The sequence below is a fragment of the Monodon monoceros genome, unplaced genomic scaffold (genome assembly GCF_005190385.1).
Source record: "Monodon monoceros isolate NGI ecotype Baffin Bay Population unplaced genomic scaffold, NGI_Narwhal_1 Super_Scaffold_20, whole genome shotgun sequence".
Lineage (NCBI taxonomy): Eukaryota > Metazoa > Chordata > Mammalia > Artiodactyla > Monodontidae > Monodon > Monodon monoceros.
In genome coordinates, this window is record NW_021703777.1 from 46,337,795 (window position 1) to 46,362,054 (window position 24,260).

The 24,260-nt window shown below is 40.4% G+C and overlaps 2 protein-coding genes across 3 annotated transcripts in view; one reads left to right on the plus strand and one right to left on the minus strand.

The window, feature by feature from the left end:
• The window catches only part of USO1 (USO1 vesicle transport factor), a 92,633-nt gene extending 76,660 nt beyond the window's left edge, over positions 1-15,973 (minus strand). Inside the window, exon 1 of one of the 2 annotated variants that reach the window (XM_029234848.1) lies at positions 15,682-15,911. In XM_029234848.1, coding sequence (XP_029090681.1) covers positions 15,682-15,747 — 66 coding nt within the window. In that variant the 5' untranslated portion in view covers positions 15,748-15,911. Of the gene's footprint in view, positions 1-15,681 lie in introns of both variants that reach the window. The other variant, XM_029234847.1, reaches the window with a different exon arrangement.
• A 180-nt stretch (positions 15,974-16,153) lies between these two features.
• G3BP2 (G3BP stress granule assembly factor 2) overlaps positions 16,154-24,260 on the plus strand; it is a 75,580-nt gene continuing 67,473 nt past the window's right edge. Inside the window, exon 1 of the mRNA XM_029235373.1 lies at positions 16,154-16,284. The gene's annotated coding sequence lies outside the window, so the exon portion shown is untranslated. The remainder of the gene's footprint in view (positions 16,285-24,260) is intronic.

The following is a 24,260-nucleotide window of genomic DNA, read 5'->3' on the forward strand; positions in this document are numbered from 1 at the left end:
GCCCTGGTCCGGGAAGATCCCACATGCCTCGGAGCGGCTGTGCCCGTGAGCCATGGCCGCTGAGCCCGCGCGTCCGGAGCCTGTGCTCTGCGGCGGGAGAGGCCACAACGGTGAGAGACCCGCGTACCGCAAAAAAAAAAAAAAAAAAAAAAAAAAAAAAGAATGGTATATTGAGGATGACACTCTTGAATCAAGAATTAAAGGATGAGTAGTTCACCAGACAATATAAGGAAGGAATGCCAGGCATAGAAAATGGTTTCTTACTTTATAATTGTGTATACATATTTTAATGTAGAAAATAGCATTTTATAGTCCAAATAAGAAAATTGGTCTAATTTGAGTTTATAAATTTTATATATCTATGAACAATTTTTATATTATGCACACATATATATATACTTGTTCTATTAAAATAATATACCAAATGAAATTTCTAAAATATGAAAGCTTTCCTTTTAAATTAATTTTATTTTACTATTATTATTTTTTTGGCCACACCATGTGGCTTGTGGGATCTTAGATCCCCGACCAGGGATTGAACCTGGGCCCTTGGCAGTGAAAGTGCTGAGTCCTAACCACAGGACCACCAGGGAATTCCCTACAATAATTTTAAATGCTTCTTATTTCTGGGAATGATGATCAATCTAAAATAATGTGGGGGGGAAAAAGGATTATATAAGATTAAACTGTTAGCTAAAAACAGATTTCTAATGACTTCAAATTATATGCTTCTGCTTCAATTGACTCTGATTAGTAAGCAAATCACTAGTGTTTTTTAGAAGGTTGCAAAATGGAACTTAAAAATTAATCACTATTTTAAAGTGTAGTATTTACAATTATAGAAATAAAATCCATTCATTCCTGAGTTTGGGTAAATATGTATCAAGACTATTTTTAAAACTATAAACATGCTGAGAGTTCCCTGGTGGCCTAGTGGTTGGGATTCTGGGCTTTCACTGACGTGGCTTCGGTTCAGTCCCTGGTCAGGGAACTGAGATCCTGCAAGCCACGTGGTGCGGCCAAAAAAAATACTATAAACATGCTTTTTATCTATTAAACTTGGGTTTTAGTGGCAAGTACATATTCTTCCTGATTGGGGATTTTATTATATTATTTATTTATTTTTCTTTTTTTTTTTCTTACAGTTTTATTGAGATATAATTGACACAATCGATTGGGGATTTTAACCGGAACTTTCTCTCTAGTGACTTAAGGCAATTACCATACTGCAAACCAATAAGAGTAAAAAATGAATATAAGAACAACTTATTTATCCAGAACCATAATTAAGCTATTTCAGATACTTTCTGTCAGGCACCAAAATGGTCTTTTCATTTTAGTGATTTCTGATAGCAATCTAAAACTAATTACAATCTTCCCTGTCTTCTTAAACAAAGAACATAATTATAAGCTTTCTTAGCATTTAAACTTAAGTCCTCTCCAATATCAGATATAGGGATGTCTTAGGTGTTAAATGAAGTAATGAATATAAAAGTTTTTGTAGGGCTTCCCTGGAGGCGCAGTGGTTGAGAGTCCGCCTGCCAATGCAGGGGATGCGGGTTCGTGCCCCCGTCTGGGAAGATCCCACATGCCGCGGAGCGGCTAGGCCCGTGAGCTATGGCTGTTGGGCCTGCGCGTCCGGAGCCTGTGCTCCGCAACGGGAGAGGCCACAACAGTGAGAGGCCCACATACTGAAAAAAAAAAAAAAAAAGTTTTTGCAGAGTACCTGGCACCTACAAATGCTCAATAAATGTTTAACAAACTTTATTATTACCAAACTTCTATGTCTCCTTTGTATTAATTTTCTATCCTATCAGGCTTTTGGCTGTCATTTCCATCATATACGTTTCTAACAGACAGTTCAAATTTTGCAGATTTTAATCTGCTACTGAGTGAGAAATCTGATAATTAGGCTAGATAGTAATATGTCTAAAACCCCAAATTACTCAGGCTTGAAATCAAGATTGAGTACATGGACTTCGCAACTTCTACTTTTGCTATGCGAAAGCCATATTACCTTCTGATAATATTCCATACAGTTGAAGTTTCTGAATAAGTGATCTCTCCATAATAAAGTGCTATGTTGCAACCTTTTACAGACAATGGAAACCAAATGAAAGGAAAATATTACATATGTTCCAAACCTTACAAAGACAGCAATGTTTCAGGCCAAACACAGGTCTATATTTTTCAGTTGACATTTACCAAGAAAAAATTTTGTAGCACAAGTACACTTAATTTTTCTTCAGAAACTGAAGATTTCAAAGACCATTATTCCATTTATTCCTGACTTAAAAAAACAACACAATGCAGTATGACTGTGCTTCATTAACCATTCTTTTAGTTATTAGAACCCTCTGTGCTTTAGCTGGGCACAAAGGTTGTCCACCTACACTACTTTCTGAGCTTTCCTTACACCTGGGCATAGAAAGTGATTACACTCTGGCCAATGAGTTCTTTGTACCTTCCAAGTCATGTCCTTAAAAGGAAGGTATTTGTTCTTCATTCCTCTTTCTTCTTCCCTCAGCCTGGAACTTGAACCTGCAGGTAATGAAGCACCTTCAACAATTCAAACAAGGGCACCATCCTAGCGGATGGCAGAACAAGATAAAGAGCAGCACCTGGGCCCCTGGACCACCCTGAGGAACATAACTAACCTATCCTAGGGATTGCCTTCTAATTGGACTTTTATTGGACAAAGACACAAACTTTTATCTTGGTTAGACCTCTGTTATAGCAGCTGATCCAATACCTAAACTAATAAACGCATTTTACAGGAGAGGAAACTAAGGTTCAGTGATAAAGCAATGCACCCCAAAATACCCTGCCAGTTTGGTGGTACAGTCCAGATTCTAACTGAGCTACAGATGTCTCACTTCAAAGCCCACACACTTTCTACTATCCTACATTGCCTCTTATGCAGAGAAATGGGAGCCTGAGCACCTGTTGCAAACTACAGGGACTGCAAGATTTTTTTTCTTTTTTGTAAATAGGGGAACACTGTAATGTAGTTCCTGTGAATAGCTTCCACTTTCACTACAGACCAGTAAGGACCCTCATAAGCCTTGGACTTAACTACCCAGCCAGGGTAGTCCCTTGTTCTAAGGGAGTTGGAGCTTTACTCTGGGAAAGTAAAGCTTTCCAGAAGCTACCAAGTATTTATGAAAAAGTCAGCACTATATATAAGTACTTAAGAAATTAATATGCTCACTTTTAAAGAATTAATCTGGCTGAGATAATAAGGAGAAACTAGAGCAGAAAGAGATTACAGAAAAAATATGTCAGCTCATTATAACAGACAAGAAATAAGGTAAAAAAAAAAAGGGCATTAGGGTGGTGGCAATGGGGAAGGGCTGAAGAGATAGATAAGACAAAAGAATATTTGAAAGAAATGAATTTAAGAGGCTTGAGAATAAAGAATAAAATGTCTGAAACAGCTGCTGTTTGGAATTCAACTTCTAGAAATTTGTCCTAAGGCAATATATGCACATGTACAGTCATAATTACAAGAACAACCACTGCAGCACTGTAATAGAAAAAGAAACAAAACAGAAGGACCTTAAATACCCATTTATGGAGCACTTACACTTTTCATTTTATATACTTCTACAGCTTTTCCTTAAGCATGTATTCAAATGTCTCTTTTGTCTTTTAAAAAAAAGAATCAGAGAATCAAAAAGCATCACTGAATAAGCTAGCTGAAGTTTGATATGAACCCGCAATCACTTTTCTATATCTCAGAATATTCTGGTTTTGGTAAAGTCAAAGGAGTAATAGTGTCTGAAGAATTCCATGCCATAATCTTGAAGTTGGTGATTCATTCATTCATTCATTCATTCAACAAATGTTAGAGTGCTGCTACCCTCATCGGGGCCATGGTCAGTGCAACCAGAGAGCAGTGGTTTGTGACAAGGTAAGTTCAGAAATTGGACTAAGCAGGGGGGTGAGGGATGAGTAAAATAGGTGAGGGAGATTAAGAGGTACAAACTTTCAGTTATAAAATAAGTCATACAGATGTAATGTACAGCATAGGGAATATAGTCAATAATATTGCAATAACTTTGCATGGTGACAGATAGTAAGTAGACTTACAGTGGTGATCATTTTGTAATGTACAAAAATACCAAACCACTAGGTTGTACACCTGAAACTATTATAATATTATAAGCCAATTATACTTCAATAGAAACGAAAAAAGAGGACTCCCCTGGTGGAACAATGGTTAAGAATCTGCCTGCCAATGCAGGGGACACGGGTTCGAGCCCTGGTCCGAGAAGATCCCACATGCCATGGAGCAACTAAGCCCATGTGCCACAACTACTGAGCCTGCGCTCTAGAGCCCAAGAGCCACAACTACTGAGCCCATATGCCACAACTACTGAAGCCCGCATGCCTAGAGCCCATGCTCCACAACAACAGAAGCCACCGCAATGAGAAGCCCGTGCACGGCAACAGAGTAGCCCCCGCTGGTTGCAACTAGAGAAAGCCCATTTGCAGCAACAAAGACCCAACGCAGCCAAAAATAAATTAATAAATAATTTTTTAAAAAAAGAAAAGAAAAAAGAAAGAAACTGGGACTAAGCATTAGAAACTTCTATAACAACTGGATACCTCTGTGGTTGTTTAATAAAAAAAAAAAATTGGGCTTGTATATTGTATGTCCATGAATATGTGTGTGTGTATTATCATTTCATTTTCCTATAAATTCACTTTTATTATATTTTACAAAAGTATTGGTCTGTGATGAATTGGAAATTGGGGGAAAAAAAAACAATCCAACTGGTTCTTCACCACAGTCAGTTTGAGAAATACTATTAAAGGGCTTAATATCTTGCTGGGCCCTGCAAAATTCTATTTTGGAGAAACAGCAGTGAATCACTACAGAAGGTACCTACTCAAATGAAATTATAATAGCAAGGAGACAACAGAATAAATTAAAAACAAGATAAATACAGAAAATAATAAGTGCACTGAGGGAAATGATTAGGGAAATAAGACAGAGACTGGGTGGAAAGTAGTACTTTGGACAGCATAGCTGGTCAGAAGGTCCCAAGTTATGCAATGATTTGGATATAGTCGGACGTGTGGATAATTGGTATCAAAAATGAAGCAAGTGGAAAAGTAGGGAAGCAGAGTGAATGAGGATGTTACTATCAGAAGGAAAAAGGACAGTATTTTAGAGCTGAAGAATATGTTTATTCAGTGTCCCACATGGGATCCTGAGGTGAGAGATTTTTGTTGCTAGCAACTCACTCTCTCAGAATCCAACCAAGGAGGCCACTTAGTAGTTTAAAGCAAAATTTATAAATTTACTATTTTTTTGAGGTCACAGACTCTTGCCCTAGTCCTCAACACCCTACCTACATGACGGGAGCATTAGAAAGGAAGTACAAGTTTAAATCCCACAGATTTCAATGCCATCCTGCTCCTTTTCAGTTAACATTTTGCTGCCATCATTGATCAAAAGAATGAGTTGTAATACAGAAAAAATTAATCCAGTCTACTTTAGTAAAAAATCAGAAATATTTGTCCCTACGCCTTTTACCAAAGTACTCATTATCACAGCATACTACCAAGGCGCCACATTTCAGACGACCATTCTGTAGACTTCAAACAACTAACCTTCCCAGATTTTCTGCCTGAATCAACAGAGATATAAATACAGTTGACCCCTGAACAACAGTTATGACCCTTGAGCAACAGTTATGAACTGCGCAGGTCCACTTATACTTTTTTTCCAGTAGCAAATACTGCAGTACTATGTGATCCTTGGTTGGTTGAATCCGAGGATATGAGGATATGGAGGAACCGTGGATACACAGAGTCAACTATAAATTAAATTACAGGAGGATTTTCTACTGTGCAGAGCGTTGGTGTTGTTCAAAGGTCAACTGTACAGTCAGGATATGTAAGGTTACAGAATAGAATACTGGTAACAACAGGAAAAGATACTTCTGTCGATCTGCTTGAAACAAAGAAACTTACAAACATTTTTAAAAACTCTCTAAAAAAACAACTATGTTCATTGATTAGTAAATAGAAAAATTCTAATACCTACTGTTAAAATTTTAAAAAATCAAATAGCTATGAATATAACTATTTCACTCATAAAGAAACTCATTTGTGTAACAAACATTGGTAAATGCAAAGAAAACACTCGGGAAGGATGTACAACAAACTTCATTAGAGATTACTCCTGGTAATGGGAAATAAGATCGTGAAAAGAGGAAGAAAGGGGCAACTTTAGACTATATACTGATTTGAATTATTTATAATAAGCATGTTTTCAATTACTGTTTCAATAACACAAACATTTAAAGAAATTTCCAGAATATGTTAGACTTTGCTTTGATTCTATTACCTGCTCTAACATACCGCCTGATTGACTCACTGTTCATCTACTTTCTGAACACTGTTGGTTCTTGTTATTCATAATAGTTATGCTCTATAGTCACCATGAACACTGAATTAGCAGACACTGAACTGCTGTGCCTAAAGGAAATACAGTGCTAGGTTCCTGTGAGTCCCTGGTAACATTTTCATCAATGGATCCAATACATAACCTTGTTTAACGTGTGCTTCTGTTTAAAGACATCTTATTCAATATATACCCTTGATTCATTAACACTGAACTCACAGCTACCAGCGCTATTACTCATGCCTGAGTAAGCTTATCTAACACACATATTTTCTCCACAAGGCACATCACAGCTTTCTTATGCAATACTTCGGAACACTAGACAACAGTTCAGCACTACATTTGGGGCCAGTTTTAACAGCAAAATTTTTAAAATGCAAAACACATGACACTAAACAGACTGTGAAAAGGACACTTGTTTACAGTATAAGAGTTGAAACAAGAAGGCAGACTATGTTTTTGTTTGACCTCAGTTGGGAATGCACACATCAGTGACTCTGATTTTTTGCTACTCTGTATCTGTCCACAAATCAGTGTGAAAGTGTTGCATGTATTAATTTTGGGGTTACAAACAAATTTTAGCGTGTAGGTGAATTCACAAATACAGAATCAGTGAATAACAAGGATTGACTGTATCTTAAATACAAGCTTTCTAAGTCAGTTTTGTTATCTACAAGATGGAAGAATAAACTAGATAAATTCTAAGGCTACTTAATACTCAAAACTTTGAATATGTTAAAAATACTCAATTTTACCTACTTAGTAATAATGTAGTTATTTGCTATAAACCTCTGAAAAAATCTATTTGGCCTATACAGTGTTTAAAATAATTTTTAAGCCAACATTTCAAAATCAAAAGACTTCATGTAAAACTCCAGATTTCTACCTTTTCTTTTTCTCTCTCTCTTTTTTTTTTTTTTTTGCTGTACGTGGGCCTCTCACTGTTGTGGCCTCTCCCGTTGCGGAGCACAGGCTCCGGACGCGCAGGCTCAGCGGCCATGGCTCACAGGCCCAGCCGCTCTGCGGCATGTGGGATCCTCCCGGACCAGGGCACGAACCCGTGTCCCCTGCATCGGCAGGCGGACTCTCAACGACTGCGCCACCAGGGAAGCCCTCTACCTTTTCTTGAAAAACATCAGCCTGTTAGCTAATGGTAGCTAACACTGTATTTCATACAATTTGAGAAGCCAATGATTATAAGATCTACCATTTTTTAAATGTATTGCCAAGAAAAAAGAAATACTGCCAATTATAATTACAAGATGCAACCTGACTTCAGAGATGTTTAAATGCTAAAGTGCATTACAGAACTGTTAAAATATGGCATGTATAGCACTTACTATGTGCCAGCTATGTTCTAAAATTCTTTATACTTTTTAATTTATTTAATCTTCACCAAAATCCTATTGATAGGCACTATTACTATCCACATTTTAGAGATAAGGAAACAGAGGCACGGTGGGTAAGTGACTTGTCCAAGTTCCCAGAACTAGTATGTGGTGTGACGGGATTCAAAGCCATTAAATCAGCTCTCTGCAACAACTGGCTGAAGCTGAGCACTAGCTACACTCTCAAGGCAGGACATGCAGGCTCCAGTTTCATCCCAGACCTCTGCTCTCTTCTCTAACCCGACCTGCTTCACTGAACAATGATGTTACCCAACTGACACTGTTGGGATTTGAGTTTGTGATTCTTGCATTAAACAACAGAATATTACATATTAATAAAAAAGTTCTAAAGAGAAAAAATATGTATGAGTAAAATTTAACCCAGAGTTAATCTTATTTAAAAGGATCAGAAAGGGGTGATAAGAAGGAAAAACTTAAGAGACAGCAGTATTTCAACTAATTCATACTATGCTAACTAGGTATTAGAGTTAATTAGAGATAAATACAATGATGAATTAGATATGGATCCTGTTATCAAGATGCTTTTATAGTCTATTAGAAGAGGATATAGTGTAATTAAGAAAAGCAACTAAAAATCTGATATTTTAAATAATTTCTAATAAAGTAGCTGTATGTTTTAACATGCAAAGATCTCTAAGACATATCAATCAATGAAAAAGATAAGCTGTAAAACACTATAAACAGTGTATCATTTGTGAAAAAGATAAATATGCTCATACAAATATATAATTCTATACTGTATGATTATTCATAAAGGTCTGGAAAGATTTATACCAAACTAAGAATAGTGGTTATTTCAGGAAAGAGAACTGAAATTGGAGATGGTAGTCAAAGAAGACTTAAACCTTACTAGTATTGTTTGCCATTTTGTGTAATAAAATAAAAAGCTAATTAGTAAACTAATATGTATAACCTCATGCAGGTGACTATGTTTCAGGACTCTTGTTTTCAGTAATTGCCATGTGAGGTTCACAATTCCACTTATTAAGAAAAATATGAAAAGAACAAAAAATTCCATTAATAATTGATAAATTGGGCATAATCAGAATTATAACCTTATAATCCAAATTTAATGTTTGTTTGTTTTGCTTACTAATAGTGTCATTTATTTTTATTCAGTAATACACAAAAGAGGCCAAAAAAGAAGCAATGGGAATAGGAGTGACTAGGAAAGAAAAACCTGAGATGAGGAATGTGAAACTAAAAAACCTCTGAGAAGTAAAAGGGGTAAAAAAGAAGATGGCATAAAACTAGGTTGGTGAGCCACATTTAAAAGACACTGACATAATGTAGTTTGCAATATTTTCTCACAATTCCTAATAGAAATCCATATTTTTTTACTATTCAGTAACTATTTAACTGACATGCAAAAATGAAAGGAATGTCAATTTAAAAAAATTGAATTCAACCATTCAATCATTTATTCAACAAATATTTATCAAGCACCTAATACCAACTTATTTGATATAACTTTGCCTTCATGGAGCTTAAAACATAGTTATAACTTTTTTGGAGAGAACTTCCCCAACCATGACTATAGGACTAAAATAATTCATGCTAATCAACAGTCAATTCATTTATATTGTTTTAATGGAATAAAAAAATTACTGTTTTCAAATACAAAAAAGAGCTAGAAATTTGGTTTAACTCAAACTCTACTACTGAGAAGATTTTCCAAAAAGAAAAAAAAGCAAAAGCCAGACTTATCTTCAGATGACCTAAATTATTACAATCTAAAAAAAAAAAAAAAAAGTAGGAACATTACAGTCAAACACAGTCTCTCTGCAGATAAATCCATAAACCTAACACAATCTATTTCCATTACAATTACCAATAAGTCAGCTGACATAATATACTGCATTTATTCTCCATGCTTTCTCTCAGAAATGAACTATGTTTTCCAAAAGCACACCCTTTTAAGCAAGGCATCATAATGAAACTTCTCTACCAAATAACAAATGCTAGCATCTCAAAGTCTAACACTACCAAAGTTTTCAAGTTAAAGGTGACTAACTTTTTATACAAAGAATGTTTATGGCATTTCTGCTTGAGGTATAAAAATATAAGCATGTCTTTTCTATGATATCTACAACACAAAAATCAGACAGAACAGTATAAATAATAAGAGATAAATGTATAAAAAGAGAAACAAATTTATATAAGAAATTCTTACATTCTCTCCTAAAAGATAATTCAGAAGTGATTACAATTACTTCTCAAACCATAAAGCATCAGGAATTACTTTGTCTTTTAGGCAGCCAAATGGGCAACACTTCATGAACTCCATAAAACTGATGATAATGAAGAACTTCTAAAATGCAGCATTCCTTTAATAAAATATATCACTTAGGACAATAGTAACCAACATGTGTTCCTCATAACACTAGACCTACAAGGTTTCCTGGAGGAAAAAATGTATATCATCAATTAGATTTGGCAAACACAACTTACTTTATATCTCCATCTTGAAAATATTTGAAAACATAACACAGTGCCTGTTTAATAAACCTTGTATAAGTATCAGGTTTTTTGTTTTGTTTTTGACCATCACTCAGTACACACTTCTTTAGTAACAGAACCCTTTCAAGTACATCTACTCACTTTCTTTGGGACATGGTTTGGTATGCAAATTTTAAATGATACAAATAATCTATACATAATAAACCTTCAAAAGAGCCATGTAGGGACTTCCCTGGTGGCTCAGTGGTTAAGAATCCACCTGCCAATGCAGGGGACACGGGTTCCAGCCCTGGTCCAGGAAGATCCCACATGCCACGGAGCAACTAGGCCTGTGCGCCACAACTACTGAGCCTGCGCTCTAGAGACCGTGAGCCACAACTACTGAGCCCGTGCGCCTAGAGCCCGGGAGCCACAACTACTGAGCTCGCACGCCTAGAGCCCGTGCTCTGCGACAAGAGAAGCCACCACAAAGAGAAGCCCGCACAGCGCAATGAAGAATAGCCCCTGCTCATTGCAGCTAGAGAAAGTCCACACGCAGCAACGAAGGCTCAACCCAGCCAAAAATAAATAAATTTATCAAAAAAAAAAAAAAAGCCATGTAGTTTTCAATAGACACTACTTAAAAAGAATATAAGAGACATCTTTGATTGGGTATAGAAGTGATCAAAGCACAAATCATTATTAAGGCTTTCTCTGACACTGTTATTATAAGAGAGCTAAGAGGGAAAACACATACCAGTTACTATACTGACCTGGTTATTAATGTAGAATATGAAACAGGAATCCAGATACAGGAGTTTCAGGCTACACATTTATAGTAACGTGGTATCTAATGTGCTTGACTAAACCAAAACTATGTCTAAATTTAAGTGCACATTCCTTAATAACAATTTTTATTAAAAGAAACTACAGCTGTGTCCATATTGTTAGCTCTTTTGCTTTTTAAGCCAGCTGACCAAAGTCTGATCGAAAAAGAGATGCCTTAACAGTAGAGTAATTCTGCATATCTTTTCTGGACTTTTGCAACTTTCATGCCTTGGGACACAATTTGAGAAGAGAACCCCCCCTCTCCACGATTTATCACCAAATGTAGTTAACACTTTTCTTGGAATCTGCCAAGAAACTCGCTTTTAAAAAAAGATATTAGTTGGAAGGTAGATGGGAAATTAAATTAAGCACGTCTGAGCACTCAAAAGAATGAGTAGGATTTTTACTATAATTAGTGTTTATTTGGACCTAGCAAAGGATGCCAAGGCTAAGGAGGCTTCAATCATCAGAAATCAGTGCCTTTCTCTACTAAAGTAAAAAAGAGAAATCAAATTAAAAAGTATTTGAGGGCTTCCCTGGTGGCGCAGTGGTTGAGAGTCCACCTGCCGATGCAGAGGACACGGGTTCGTGCCCCGGTCTGGGAAGGTCCCGCATGCCACGGAGCGGCTGGGCCCGTGAGCCATGGCCGCTGAGCCTGCGAGTCTGGAGCCTGTGCTCCGCAACGGGAGAGGCCACAATAGTGAGAGGCCCGCATACCGCAAAAAAAAAAAAAAAAAAGTATTTGACTCTAAAACAGGAAAGGTTTAATGTGAATGAAATTCTAGACTTAAAATATTCCAAACTTTATAGAATTATTGACTATCATATGATACAAACACAAATATTTACTATTTTGTTTCTAAAGAACATCTTAATACCAGTCCAAAGTTACTCTTAACTAAGTATGAAAAGCTAGGCACTATGCAAGCAATAACACAGCTCACACAGTTAGAAGGCACTTTAGTTAAGAAAAAGCAGGAAAGCAGTCAAAGCACAGCAAACCTGAAAAATTCTTTAAGTAAAAAGTTCGACGTAATGAATTTCAATCATTCCAGAACTTTGATTCCTACAGTCTTTAAAAAGTATTGTTTCAGCACCTAGTAATTGGTAAGCTGCTATGATTACAGATCTGTGATTTCTTTCATAACACCATAATTAATTCATTTAACAAATATTTATTTAGTATTACTACGGAAAAACAAAGATTAAAATATCTACGGGGACTTCTCTGGTGGCACAGTGGTTAAGAATTCGCCTGCCAGTGCAGGGGACACGGGTTCGAGCCCTGGTCCGGGAAGATCCCACATGCCGCGGAGCAACTAAGTCCGTGTGCCACAACTACTGAGCCCGCGTGCCACAGCTACTGAAGCCCATGGGCCTAGAGCCCGTGCTCCACAACAAGAGGAGCCACTGCAATGAGAAGCCCGCGCACCACAATGAAGAGTAACGCCTGCTCACCACAACTAGAGAAAGCCCGTACGCAGCAACGAAGACCCAACGCAAATATTAATTAATTAAAAATAAAATAAAATATATATGAACACTGCCCAAAAGATGCTTAAGAGTCCAGAAGAGATGGCACAGATTTAAAGGGTAGAAAATGGTAAAGAGCCTAAGAAATGCACAATCTACTTAAATTGTGAAGATTGCTCAGAGGGGAAAGATTCTATGCAGTTTGGTGGGGAAAGAAGTAAGGGGTGCAAATCAGGGAAGGGATTGATGATGGATTTAAAGGAGAAGTAGAATTTAGACAATGAAAAGAGGCTTTCCACTGGAAAGAGATGAGAATAGCAAAAAAGATGGAAAACCACAATGAAAATAATTTAATTTTGCAGGAATGGACAAACCTACAAAATACTAGCTGATAATGCAGAAGTTAGATATTCTAAGCTCTGGCAACTGGAATATCCAGGTCACTTCAAATCACCAATTAAAAGATCTAATATTGTACCAACACACTCTATTGATGCTCTATAAATACTTCTAAATTAGTGACCCATGACCCCTTATACCAATTATTCTTCCTGATGGAATGAGATGGTGAAATAAATTTTATTCATACTGTAACTCATAATAAACTATTAATTCTCATCAGAAGACATATTAGTTCTCCAATTTTGAGTATACACGTTCAAAGTTAGGCAAGAACAAGGATCCCCCCAACTTTCCTTTCAGTTTATATATACAAGATACACATCTGATACTCAAGTTTCACTTTGAAATCATGATATAAAAGCTATGTTGTTCCATTCACTATGGCAAGATCAAAGTGTTCTAGTCTCAGCTCTGCAATACTGCGCAAATTGCTTTAGTGCTCTGTGCCTCAGTTTCCTAACTTGTAAAATAAGGGGGTTCCACCTGGATGATGTGCAAAGGGGCTTTCAGCTTTAAAATCCTATACCCAGTTAAATGAACATCACCTTTTCTACAGAAGTCATTGTGCCAAGACTAACTATAACAAAAAGAGTATTCTTTCCCTAAACACATGTAATAAAAATTAGCCTTTATTAAGCACATACTAAGTCTTAGGCTCTTTCTATTCCTTATTTCACTTAATCTTCACTACACCCATCAGAGTAGGCATTTTCCTCATTTTACTCATAAGGTTTTAGCCTCTCTTGCCTGTTCAATCCAATTAGGGGTGGAAGGCAAGGATTCAAATCAAGGTCTAACTCCAAAGCAAGCTCTAATAAACCACACTATAAAACTTGGTGCCTCAAAGAAAAATATCAGACAGATAATATACACAAACAAAAGCTGAAGGAGTGGGCTGTGACTATGGTAACCTGGAGAGAGCGTGGTCTTCTAAGAGCGCAACTCAGCTGCCTTGAAGCCCCGATGGGAATGGACAAGAGAAGCCAAATATCGGTTTGTGTGTCTGCATGTGAAATCTCCTGATTTTCAAATGAAGATAGATTCACCAGCCTTCAGCTTCTGCTTTAAACAGTTCTAACTCAGATTTTGTGAGGTTAGTTCTAATAATTATATAAATTTCCAAAATTCCCAGATAAGTATTAAAATACAGGGCAGCAGCAATAAAGCGTAAGCTTTGATGTAAGGCAAACTTTGGTTGAATCCCTGCTCCATTACTAGCAGTGTGACCTAGGTCAAGTTACTTCACCTCTCTAAGCCTCATTTCTTCATTTGTAAAGTGAGGATACTATCACTTATCTTTCAGGGTGGTTAGGGATCTAAGGAGAATGTGAACTATAAAGAGCACAGTACCCAGCACAAGGTAAGAGCTTGACAAATGAAAGCTATTATTTACCCTTCAGGATCCCAGTAACACACAACATGGGATCTATGTTCACAGACAACCCAGTAATGTCTACAAATACTACCCAGAGTTTACCTTTAAAATGTCATACTTTGGACTTCCCTGGTGGCGCAGTGGTTAAGAATCCGCCTGCCAATGCAGGGCACCGGGTTCGAGCCCTGGTCCGGGGAGATCCCACATGCCGCAGAGCAGCTAAGCCCTTGCACCACAACTACCGTGCCTGCGCTCTAGAGCCCACGCACCACAACTACTGAGGCCGTGTCCCACAACTACTGAAGCCCGCGCACCTACAGCCCGTGCTCTGCAACGAGAAGCCACCGCAATGAGAAGCCCGTGCACCGCAACGAAGAGTAGACCCCGCTCGCTGCAGCTAGAGAAAGCCCGCGCGCAGCAACGAAGACCCAACGCAGCCCCCCCAAAAGGTCGTAGTTTGTCACTTTCTTGTAGATCTAAAATTACTCTCAAATTAAAAGCTTAGTTTAAAAAAATGTCATATACACTCATTTCTAATAGACAACCAAACTTCGAAGAAAGTTTATCCTAAACCTAAAATCGAACCAACTTATCAAATACTGTTTGTAGTAGCTAACAATTTTTTTAAAGTGACGCTGCAAATCCTGTTACCACGAGTTTAGACTTCTGAATGGGGTGAATGGAAGGGAAATGTGTTTCCAAAGCAGTTTGAGCGCGAAAGATCCCTACAACGTCCGAGGGAGTATTTCCCAAATATTTGGGTAAGACTGAAAAACGGGGTCCGAACTAATAACACCTGGCAGAACGACCTGTCTCCAATTGAAGGGACAAGGGCAGGCAGCTTCGTGCCCAAACTATCGTATTATTCTTAGCCAACTGCTCTGGTCAACAGCTGGGTTTTAAACCTTCTTGCTGTCTTCCCCAAAGCCCCATTCCAGACCGCGAGGGAGGGAGCTGGACTTTCCTCACCGCCAGTGTAGACACTGGCGAAACGGGAGGGACAGGCCCGCGGCCCCGAGGGGCGTGGGAGACAGGTCGGGCCACCGCTGCCCCGGATCGATGACTTCCCGGGCGGCACCACCCGCGGACCACCACCAAGCGGCCTGCGGAGCTGTTGTCAGCAGGGCCGAGCCGCCGCGCTGGGGGTTTCGCTGGGGGCGTGAGGAAATAACTCGGGGGGTTCAGGAGAGGAAGGAAGGCACGGGGGCAAAGGAGGAGGAGGCATGTGGACTCCCGGCCCATGGTGACGCGCGGGAGGTGACCTCCGGGCCCCCGAGTCCTCCGTCCCAGTTCCTGCCCGGACCCTTCCCAAGTCCCGGACCCGCCGCTCCTCTCACCGTCTCAGCTTCTGTGTGCTGGGGTCCGGCACTCTGACCCCCCATAACCCCGCGGAGGAAATTCATCTTGCCGCTCAGCCACCGGCTCCACCGGCCCCGTCGGGAAAGAAAAGATAACTTCCCCTGTCCTCCGCAGGGCCTGGCCCCCCAAGCCCGCACTCAGCGCTCTCTGGCCGCCGCCAACACCGCCTCTTACTCGGCTGCAGCTCCAGCCCCCTAAGCCCGGAAACAGCCTCCACCACCTGTCGAAATGCGCATGCGCGGGGACGTGGCATTACGTGGCTGCTCGAAGGGCGAAGGCAAGGGGGAAAGCAGGCGAGAGGAGGCCGGTAGCCTGGGTCCGCCCAAGCCCCGCCCACTGCTCAGGCCCCGCCTCCCTCCGCAAGGACACTCCTCCTACCCCAGCTCTGCGCTGGTCGCTCGGGCTGGTCCCAACCACCCACGTGGTCCGAGCCCTGCCCTGCCAGCTGGAGAGGATCCGGATAGTGTACGCATTTTGGCTTGCAGGGTGTTTAATTGTCGCCGGACGTAGTGCAAGCTGTCAAATCTGGGGTCGTATTTTGTTGAGTCGAAAGTGAAATTATCCTTCGGCCGACGTGACAGGTAAGGGTTCCCGGCCCCTGGAAGGGTTCTTTTGGTTTCGCGGTGTAGCAGTACCGGCGTTGTGGCCTTCTTGTCCCCGCAAATTGCATTTCTTTACAGGGCTTTGTTTGGTGGTAAAAAGGTTGCTAGAGCCCCCTCATTCCACTGCCACAGGGGGGCGCATTTCTCAGCTCTTGCTCTTCCAACCTGCTAAAAGGAATTCCTGGATCTAAATACCAGGTACACCGCTATTTTCCTGTGGTGTGGGGAGGAAACCACTCGAAACCTGCATTTAACTTACTAGAGAAAATACATTGATCTGCCGTCTCAGTTCGGCAGCTAGTAGCATGACGTTTTGTTATTAACTCTAAACCCCTACATTTTCGGTGTGGTTTTTTTTTTTATCATGAAAAATGGCATTTTTCAAATCGGTATGCCTTGTTTCTTTCGAAATGAGAGTGCCAGGTACACACGCTTATGGAGTAGTCTTGTAAATAAATATCTTGAACCTAAAAAGCGCAGGGTCTAGTTAGCTAATTGATTAATACACGTCTCCACTTGGATGCCCCACGGGTCTCAGATTCCCCGGCCTCCCTTAAAGAAAACAAAATCAATGTGCTTTTTCTGTGTGCCCTGACACGCTCTTTGGTACCATTAGCCAAATAATTGCCTAAGCTAGAAGGAGGAAGCTGGGAGGAATCTGAAACTCTGGATTGCACCCCCATGTGTTCAGTAGTCAATCCTGTCATGTCTATTTATAGAATATTGCTCAAATAGGTCTCTGCTCTCCATGCTCTCTGCTTCTGACATAGTTTATGTTGTCATTTTTCGCCAAGATTATGGCAATAGCTTCCTAACTAGTTTGTCTGCATTCACGCCCTGGCTTCCTTCCAGTCATCTGCAGTCCACCCTTGGGTGAGCCTAACAATAACAAAACATCTGTCTGTGTTGATCTTCTGAAAGTCCTCCAGTGTTTGCCCATTCTCTCCATAATAAAATCCAAACTCCTTAGCTTGGTGTACAGGCCTATTATGTTCTGGCTCTTGCCTGTCTTTCTAGCTCCTGTCTCGCTCACATACTCTGGATATATGCCTGGATATGCCCTTCCCCTCCCTCCACTTCATCAAGGAAACTCCTGCTAGTTCCTTAACACTTTTTTTTAAAATTTATTTTTATTTATTTTTGGCTGTGTTGGGTCTTTGTTGCTGCTCACAGGCTTCCTCTAGATGCCGCGAGCGGGGGCTACTCTTCGTTGCGGTGCGCGGGCTTCTCGTTGCGGTGGCTTCTCTTGTTGCAGAGCATGGGCTCTAGGCTTGTGGGCTTCAGTAGTTGTGGCGCGTGGGCTCAGTAGATGTGGCTCACGGGCTCTAGAGCACAGGCTCAATAGTTGTGGCGCATGGACTTAGTTGCTCCACAGCATGTGGGATCTTCCCAGACCAGGGCTTGAACCCGTGTCCCCTGCATTGGCAGGCGGATTCTTAACCACTGCGCCACCAGGGAAGCCCCATAGTTCCTTAAGACTTAACTCTGGCATCCTCTGAAAGCTCTTCCTGAAATCCAGATACGTATGTATATGCTAGCACTTTGCAGTTGTTGATATGTGGGAAGCTCTCAATAAATGCCTGTTGAACTGGACTGTTAAGGGCACGACTATGTTATTCATTTTTATATCTCTGTGGCTTAGCATTGTCCCATAAAAGGTGATATTAATGGATACACGAACAAAACATTAAAGGAAATGTGAATATAATGCTAAGGAAGAAGGTCCTTTTTTCATCTGTAAAGTGGGATTGCAGATAACACATATCGCAAAGGCTCTGGTGCATATTCCTTTCCTAGTGCCAAGGTTTTAAGCCTGGGTGACTTGGAGAACAGTGGGGATCATACTGCCCAAAATACTGTACACTAAGCATTGTCCTCTGCTTTAAAACTGGACACTTGACATTTTGCTTCAGACATTTTCCATGGGGGCATTTCATTGCAGCCTAAAAAGAGTAACCAATAAATGCTCAGCATTTTTATTACCAGGTAATGTGTGCAAAGAACTTCACCCAGTCCCTAAGCCTTACCCCTCCCTGAGCCTCTCCTCACCTCCTCCCTGTGCCCCACTCTACCCCACTATCAGAGATAAAGCTCTGAGGTCAAGTGGGGCTCATGGATGTCTATCACATGTATTATTTGGTAATAAAAAGCAGCGCCTTGACATCTTAGCAGAATTATTTTAAGACACCACCCTTTTCAAAATGCCCTGCTTTGTTTTAAATTTTGCTGAATGTAATAAGTCACTAACAGCGTACTATGAGTTTTCCCTTCATTTGACCTGTTTTCTTCCCTAACAGCCTCCACTGGCCAGGAAGGACTATGGGCAGGAGGAGTGGGCAGCCTGGGACAGAGGAAATGAGGGTGGAGCCCCCAGATTTCCCCTTGACCTCACAGTCTTGCCTCTCTCCTGGTGTCTGGGAAGGGGTAGAGCTGCTTGATGCTTCCAGGAAAAAGAGGAGGCAGAGAGGGTACAGTGCCTAATTTTTCCCCCAATCGGGTGTCTGAAAGGGGAGCAGCCATGAAATGGACTGAAAAGAGAAAGGAGATTACATGCAAATCCAGTTCCACTGATTTTATAGAGAAAAGTCAGAGACCATGTCTCGTTCCTATTTGTACCCTTTAATGATCTAGCATAATTCCTTTTACATGGCAGATGCCCAGGCACCATAAAGGAAGGGAAAACATGAAAAAATTGTGACTGCCTGACTTACGCCCTTATACTTCTCACTTTCTTAAGTCTAAATATTCAGTATAAGAATGTCATGAATCATTAAAATACGTATAATCCAAAATTTTAACTTGGGTAAATTAAAATTATTTTTCTGACAACAGAGCAACTAACAAAATTCATTGGTTTGAAATCCACTTTTAGAATTGCTTCCTTACAATCCCCTAGTTCAGTCGCTCTCCTCAGTGGTCCACTTTCCCCATCCTTTCTTACTTTCTAGTGGCAAACTCAACAATAATAATGAAATATTATTGCACAAGGTTGTGTTTTGATTGAGGGTGGTGGTGATAGGGTGGGGTGTTGTCCATACCTACTTAGGAGGATGAGTGGAGGTGATAATTTGTGTTTGAAATATATCACATACAGGTTTTTAAAGACTAGTTACTGGAAAATCAGGGTTCAAAAATATTTTTGATAACATTATGTATTAATTTTATTCATTAATCAAACAACACACAGCAAAATGAATTGATAATGATGAAACAGCAATTGAAATTCATAGCCAATCAATAGTAACAGTATCAAAAACATTTGTGCTCTATCTTTGCTAGACTATCTATTCAAAGGACTTTACATAAAATGATTTACTTAATCCTCACAACAACCTTATGGGTAGTGTCATTAGCCCCATTTTTCAGATGGCGAAGCAGGCACAGAGAGTAACTTGCCTGGTGTCATACCACTAGGAAGTGGCACAGCTGGGACATAAATTGGCAATCTAACGCCAAAGCCTGTGCTCTTATGTACTATGCTATCTGACCTCTCTAGACTCAAGGCACTAAGTAGAAAGGTGGTCTACAAGTCCCTGTGTAATCTGGCCCCTCTGTTGTCTCTCTGACCTTATCTCCTGCTTTATTCCTTCTAGTCTAGCAACACTGGCTTGCTTGTGTTCCTGAAATTTGATTTCCCCTCATGGCCTTTGTGCTTGTTTTTTCCTGTGTTTTGGTTGTTTGCTACTCTACCCACATGGAGAAATGCCTCACTCCCTTCACCTTATTTAAGTCTGCTCAAAGGCCACTTGGGTCTCTCCTGACTGTTTTACGTTGCAACCTCCCCATACTCCTTCCTCTGCTGTGCTTATTTTCCTCTGTAGCACTTATCAGTCTGATACCTTATTCTCTTGAGATGCCATCAAGTTCACCTCAGAGAAAGAAGGAAAGAAAAAAACCAAAAACGCTGCTGACTCTAAGATGCCATCTACCAAAAGACACATCCCAATTTTAGGTTTCATAAAATGTGAAGAAATGTTCATCATGGCATTAATGGAATCTTGTTTATTGTGTATTTCCCCACCATCACCTGAATGTAAACCCTTAAGGGTAGGGATTTTAGCCATTTTGTAAATTGCTATATCTTCAGTGCTTAAGCACAGTATCTGATGCATAGACAGCACTTGGTAGCTCTTTAATGGATGAGTGAACTCCCCAAATGAGGAAATTCCCACTTTCAGCTTGTAGGCATGGAAGCAGAAATTCTGCAGTGTTGCTGCATTGCATGGCAGCCAGACTTCCTCAACAGAGTCTGAAACAGGGTCCTCAGAAAATTGTATTAACTAATTTTAGTTTATGAATATTTTGTTGGCTTTCAGTAACCAACTTAGTAATTAACACTTAGTCAGATGTAAAGATAAACGTCTGGGGAAGGACTTAAATTTTTAGGATCAGATAGCATCCCATTGGGAGAATCATCTCAACCTCCCAGTGGCAAGCTTACTTTTGTTTGAAATTCGTTACACTAATGCAGTTATTGTCATCATCGTAGACTCCTTCTTCTTCTTTAAGACAGGTGATACATTCATATGGTTAAAATATAAAGTGCAAAAGGGTATTTAGCAAAAAGTCTCCCTACTATTCCTTGGCCACCCAGGCAATTAATATAGACAATTATTGTTTATCCTTCCAGATATACATATATGCATATGGACTCTCTCGCTTTTAATAACACAAATAAATGTAGCACATTGTACACACTGTTTTACACCTTACTTTTTCCCATTTAATGTATCTTGGAAATTGTTCCATACAAGAAGAGGTATTCTTCATCCTTTCTTATTGTGTTCCATGAAATGCTTTAAAAATATTTTTTAAAGCCCTAGGAATTCCTTGGAAGAGGAGGGTGCAAGAAAGAGGGTTCTGGGCCCCCATCCTGCTCCATTTGATTGATTTCATTTGTTTATACTTCCTATGTCATTTGAACAAAAAGATTCAGAGGCTAAAACGTTGGACAGCCACCTCTCTTAGGAGATGCGAAACATGACCAAGGCAAGCACTTTGAACAGTCAAGTAGTTTCACATGCTCTAGAGTCCAGGATGCAAATTTCTGCTCTACCTGTTTTGAGAAGAACAATAATAGTATCTTCCTCATATGGTTGTTGTTAGAATTTTATTAGATAATAGCTTTAATGTGCTTAGTACTTTAGTACATGAAGCAGAGTAAGTACTTAATAAAGGTTAGAGTGGAGACTCAGATACCTTTGGTGTATATCATCAATTTCTTAACAACCGAACATTTAAAGATATTACCATATAATAGTACTCAACTCAAACTTTATTGGCTCATGTTACTGAAAAGTCTGATACTTCAGATATGACTTGATCTGGGGCATCAAGATAATCTCTCCAGGATCTGGGCTTTCATTATATCTGGACTCTGCTCTTTATATTGGTTTCTTTCTCTGGCTCTGTACAAGGGCAAGTTGGCTGTCAGTTCCTGCAGTCCTATAACCTCCCAGGACCAAGTTCATCAAGGAAGACTCTTCACCTCTCTCCTTAGAATCTCAGCAAAAGTCCTCTTATGACTCACTGGATCTTATTGGGGCACGTGTCTTTGTGTTGGGCCAATTCCTATAGCCCTTTGTATGAGGTGCTGTGATTGGCCTCGATTCACACGCCCACCTCTAAAACAAGCAGTGGGAATCCTCCCCTCATTTCAAAGCATATGGCGTAAGAACAGGGGAACAGGGACTTTCTTCAAAGGAGAGCTAGACTACTGTTCCAGGAGAAAGTTTATCAGGATAGGAAAAATAGAATAGATGCTCACTATATGCCCTGATGGACTTGACTGCTTGCCAGGTTTTTGGGGTTTTTTTTTGTTTTTTGTTTTGCTCAGGACACACAGGCTCAGCGGCCATGGCTCATGGGCCTAGCCGCTCCGCAGCATGTGGGATCTTCCCGGACCGGGGCACGAACCCGTGTCCCCTGCATCAGCAGGCGGACTCTCAATCACTGTGCCACCAAGGAAGCCCGCCAGGTTTTTTTAAAAAATATTTTCCCAGCAGTGCGACTAGCATTTGCTCACATCAGTACTGTTGCTGTGTGAAAGGTTCAAGAGATCATGTTGCATTATTTAATAAAAGTAATTTTACACTGCTTTGTATTTATATCTGCAGGCAAAGCCATATCTACACCCTCTTTTAAAAAAGTACAGTCCAGGTGTGTTTCCATTCTTAGGAAAATACAATAAAGAGAATTGCTTACTTATGAAACACCTTAACTAGGAAATCCCATTTTCAGTTCCAACGGACTTTTTATAAGACTGTTTATTAAAGGACAAATTTATCAGCTCCAGGCCCAGGTACTCTTACCTCCTGTAGAGAATTTGACTGTCACCTCTCCACACCCACTGTGTTCCCCCAACATCTATAACTAGCTGAACAGGCAGGTCCTGAATAGCCAGGATGGGGTGGAAGATTTTACTGCCCCATTGCACAGCTAGACTAAGTCCTTTGAAGTTCGCATTACTAGGTGATGCCAAGATTCCCTGGAAGCTTAAGATGACGTAGTATGGAGTCATTGCCACGTTCATTAGCAGTTCATGACCCAGAGCAAGTTGCAGCTGACTACCTCATTTGCCTGAGTCTTTGGCCCAGGTGAGTACAAGAGCAGGGGACCCTGTAGGCTCTCTCTTGGAAGAGCCTACAGTCGGTCAATGTAGATTGGACCTTCAGGCCAGCAGGATGGTAACTGACCTGGAACAGAACTTTTCAAAGCCAGCCCACATGTCAAAGATCCCCTCTCTGCCCAGTTCCAGTTCTTTAATGATGTTGATTATGAGCAACCAATGGCCTATGATGGCAAATTATTCACTGTATGAATAATTGGGGTAGGCTCAGTAACTCGCAGATTAGGTGGAGGGTCCAGAGCTGGCATGCAGTTTGAGGAAAGAAGAGGGAGCTGGGTGTGGACCTAATTGTCTGCCCGCAGATCAGGCGTCCATGGGCAGAGGAATGGAAGATGAGAAGATTATGAGCACAGAGAGGCAGAGGAGAGAAGTCTTCTCTTTAGCTTGACTGTTCCATGATGCTGCCCTGCCCAGGATCTCAAACACCATACTAGTCGTGGGTAGTATAAAGAACTAGAAGAGCTCCAGCTTACGCTTCCCACTACCCTCTCCCTAACTCCAACACCCGCATACACACATGGCCTTTCCAGGGCAGGGCCACAGTTTGTGAGACCCAAAGGACCCACAACCAAGTCCTTAAACTGCTCCCTCTCTCCCAGGTATGTGCATAGTGAGTCCTAAATTGCTCAGAATCCAAGGTCTCAATAGGTCATTGCCACAGCCAATCTCCTTCCTGTGAGGGCACTGCTATCTAGGTCTGGTTCGGGTTTCTGGGTCAGAGCAAAATGACTCTACTGGCATTTGGATACTTATGGTATAATAAATATCAAGATCTTTGGTTTTTTTAAAAGCTCAAAATTCATAACGATTTAAAACAAATCAATGAAACTACAAATTTAACACCTTTCATTTTAATAGAATTAGTGATTCTAAGTTCTGCTGTGTCCTTCAACTTCAGGAGAGTTGCATATCTGATGGGTTGGCTGGACCTGAGTACAGTGCCTTCCTGTACCTTTCAGTCTTCTGCCTGGAGCTTTTGGAATCTTGGCCTGTAGGTAGCTACTCGGGTCTGGCCAGAGACTTAGGCTCCCTGTTTTTGATTTTTCCTTGCCATTTTAGGAAGGATGGTCCTTCTTGGGGACTAACTCCTTCCTTCCCTGGTGGAATGAACCACTTCGTTCAAAGAGCTTTTCTCCCAAAATTCATACTCAGCCCCTCCCTCTTTTTGAGGGGTGGGATGGGGGAGGAGATGGAGTTGCAGGAGCTGATTGATAATGAGAGGGGGTTAGAAAGGCTTCTGTGAAGGAGAGAAGAGGCAAAGAAGAGGAAGGGGAGAGAGTGGTGAAAGAGATCCAAGAAACTGAATGGAACTGCTGACTAATATCTG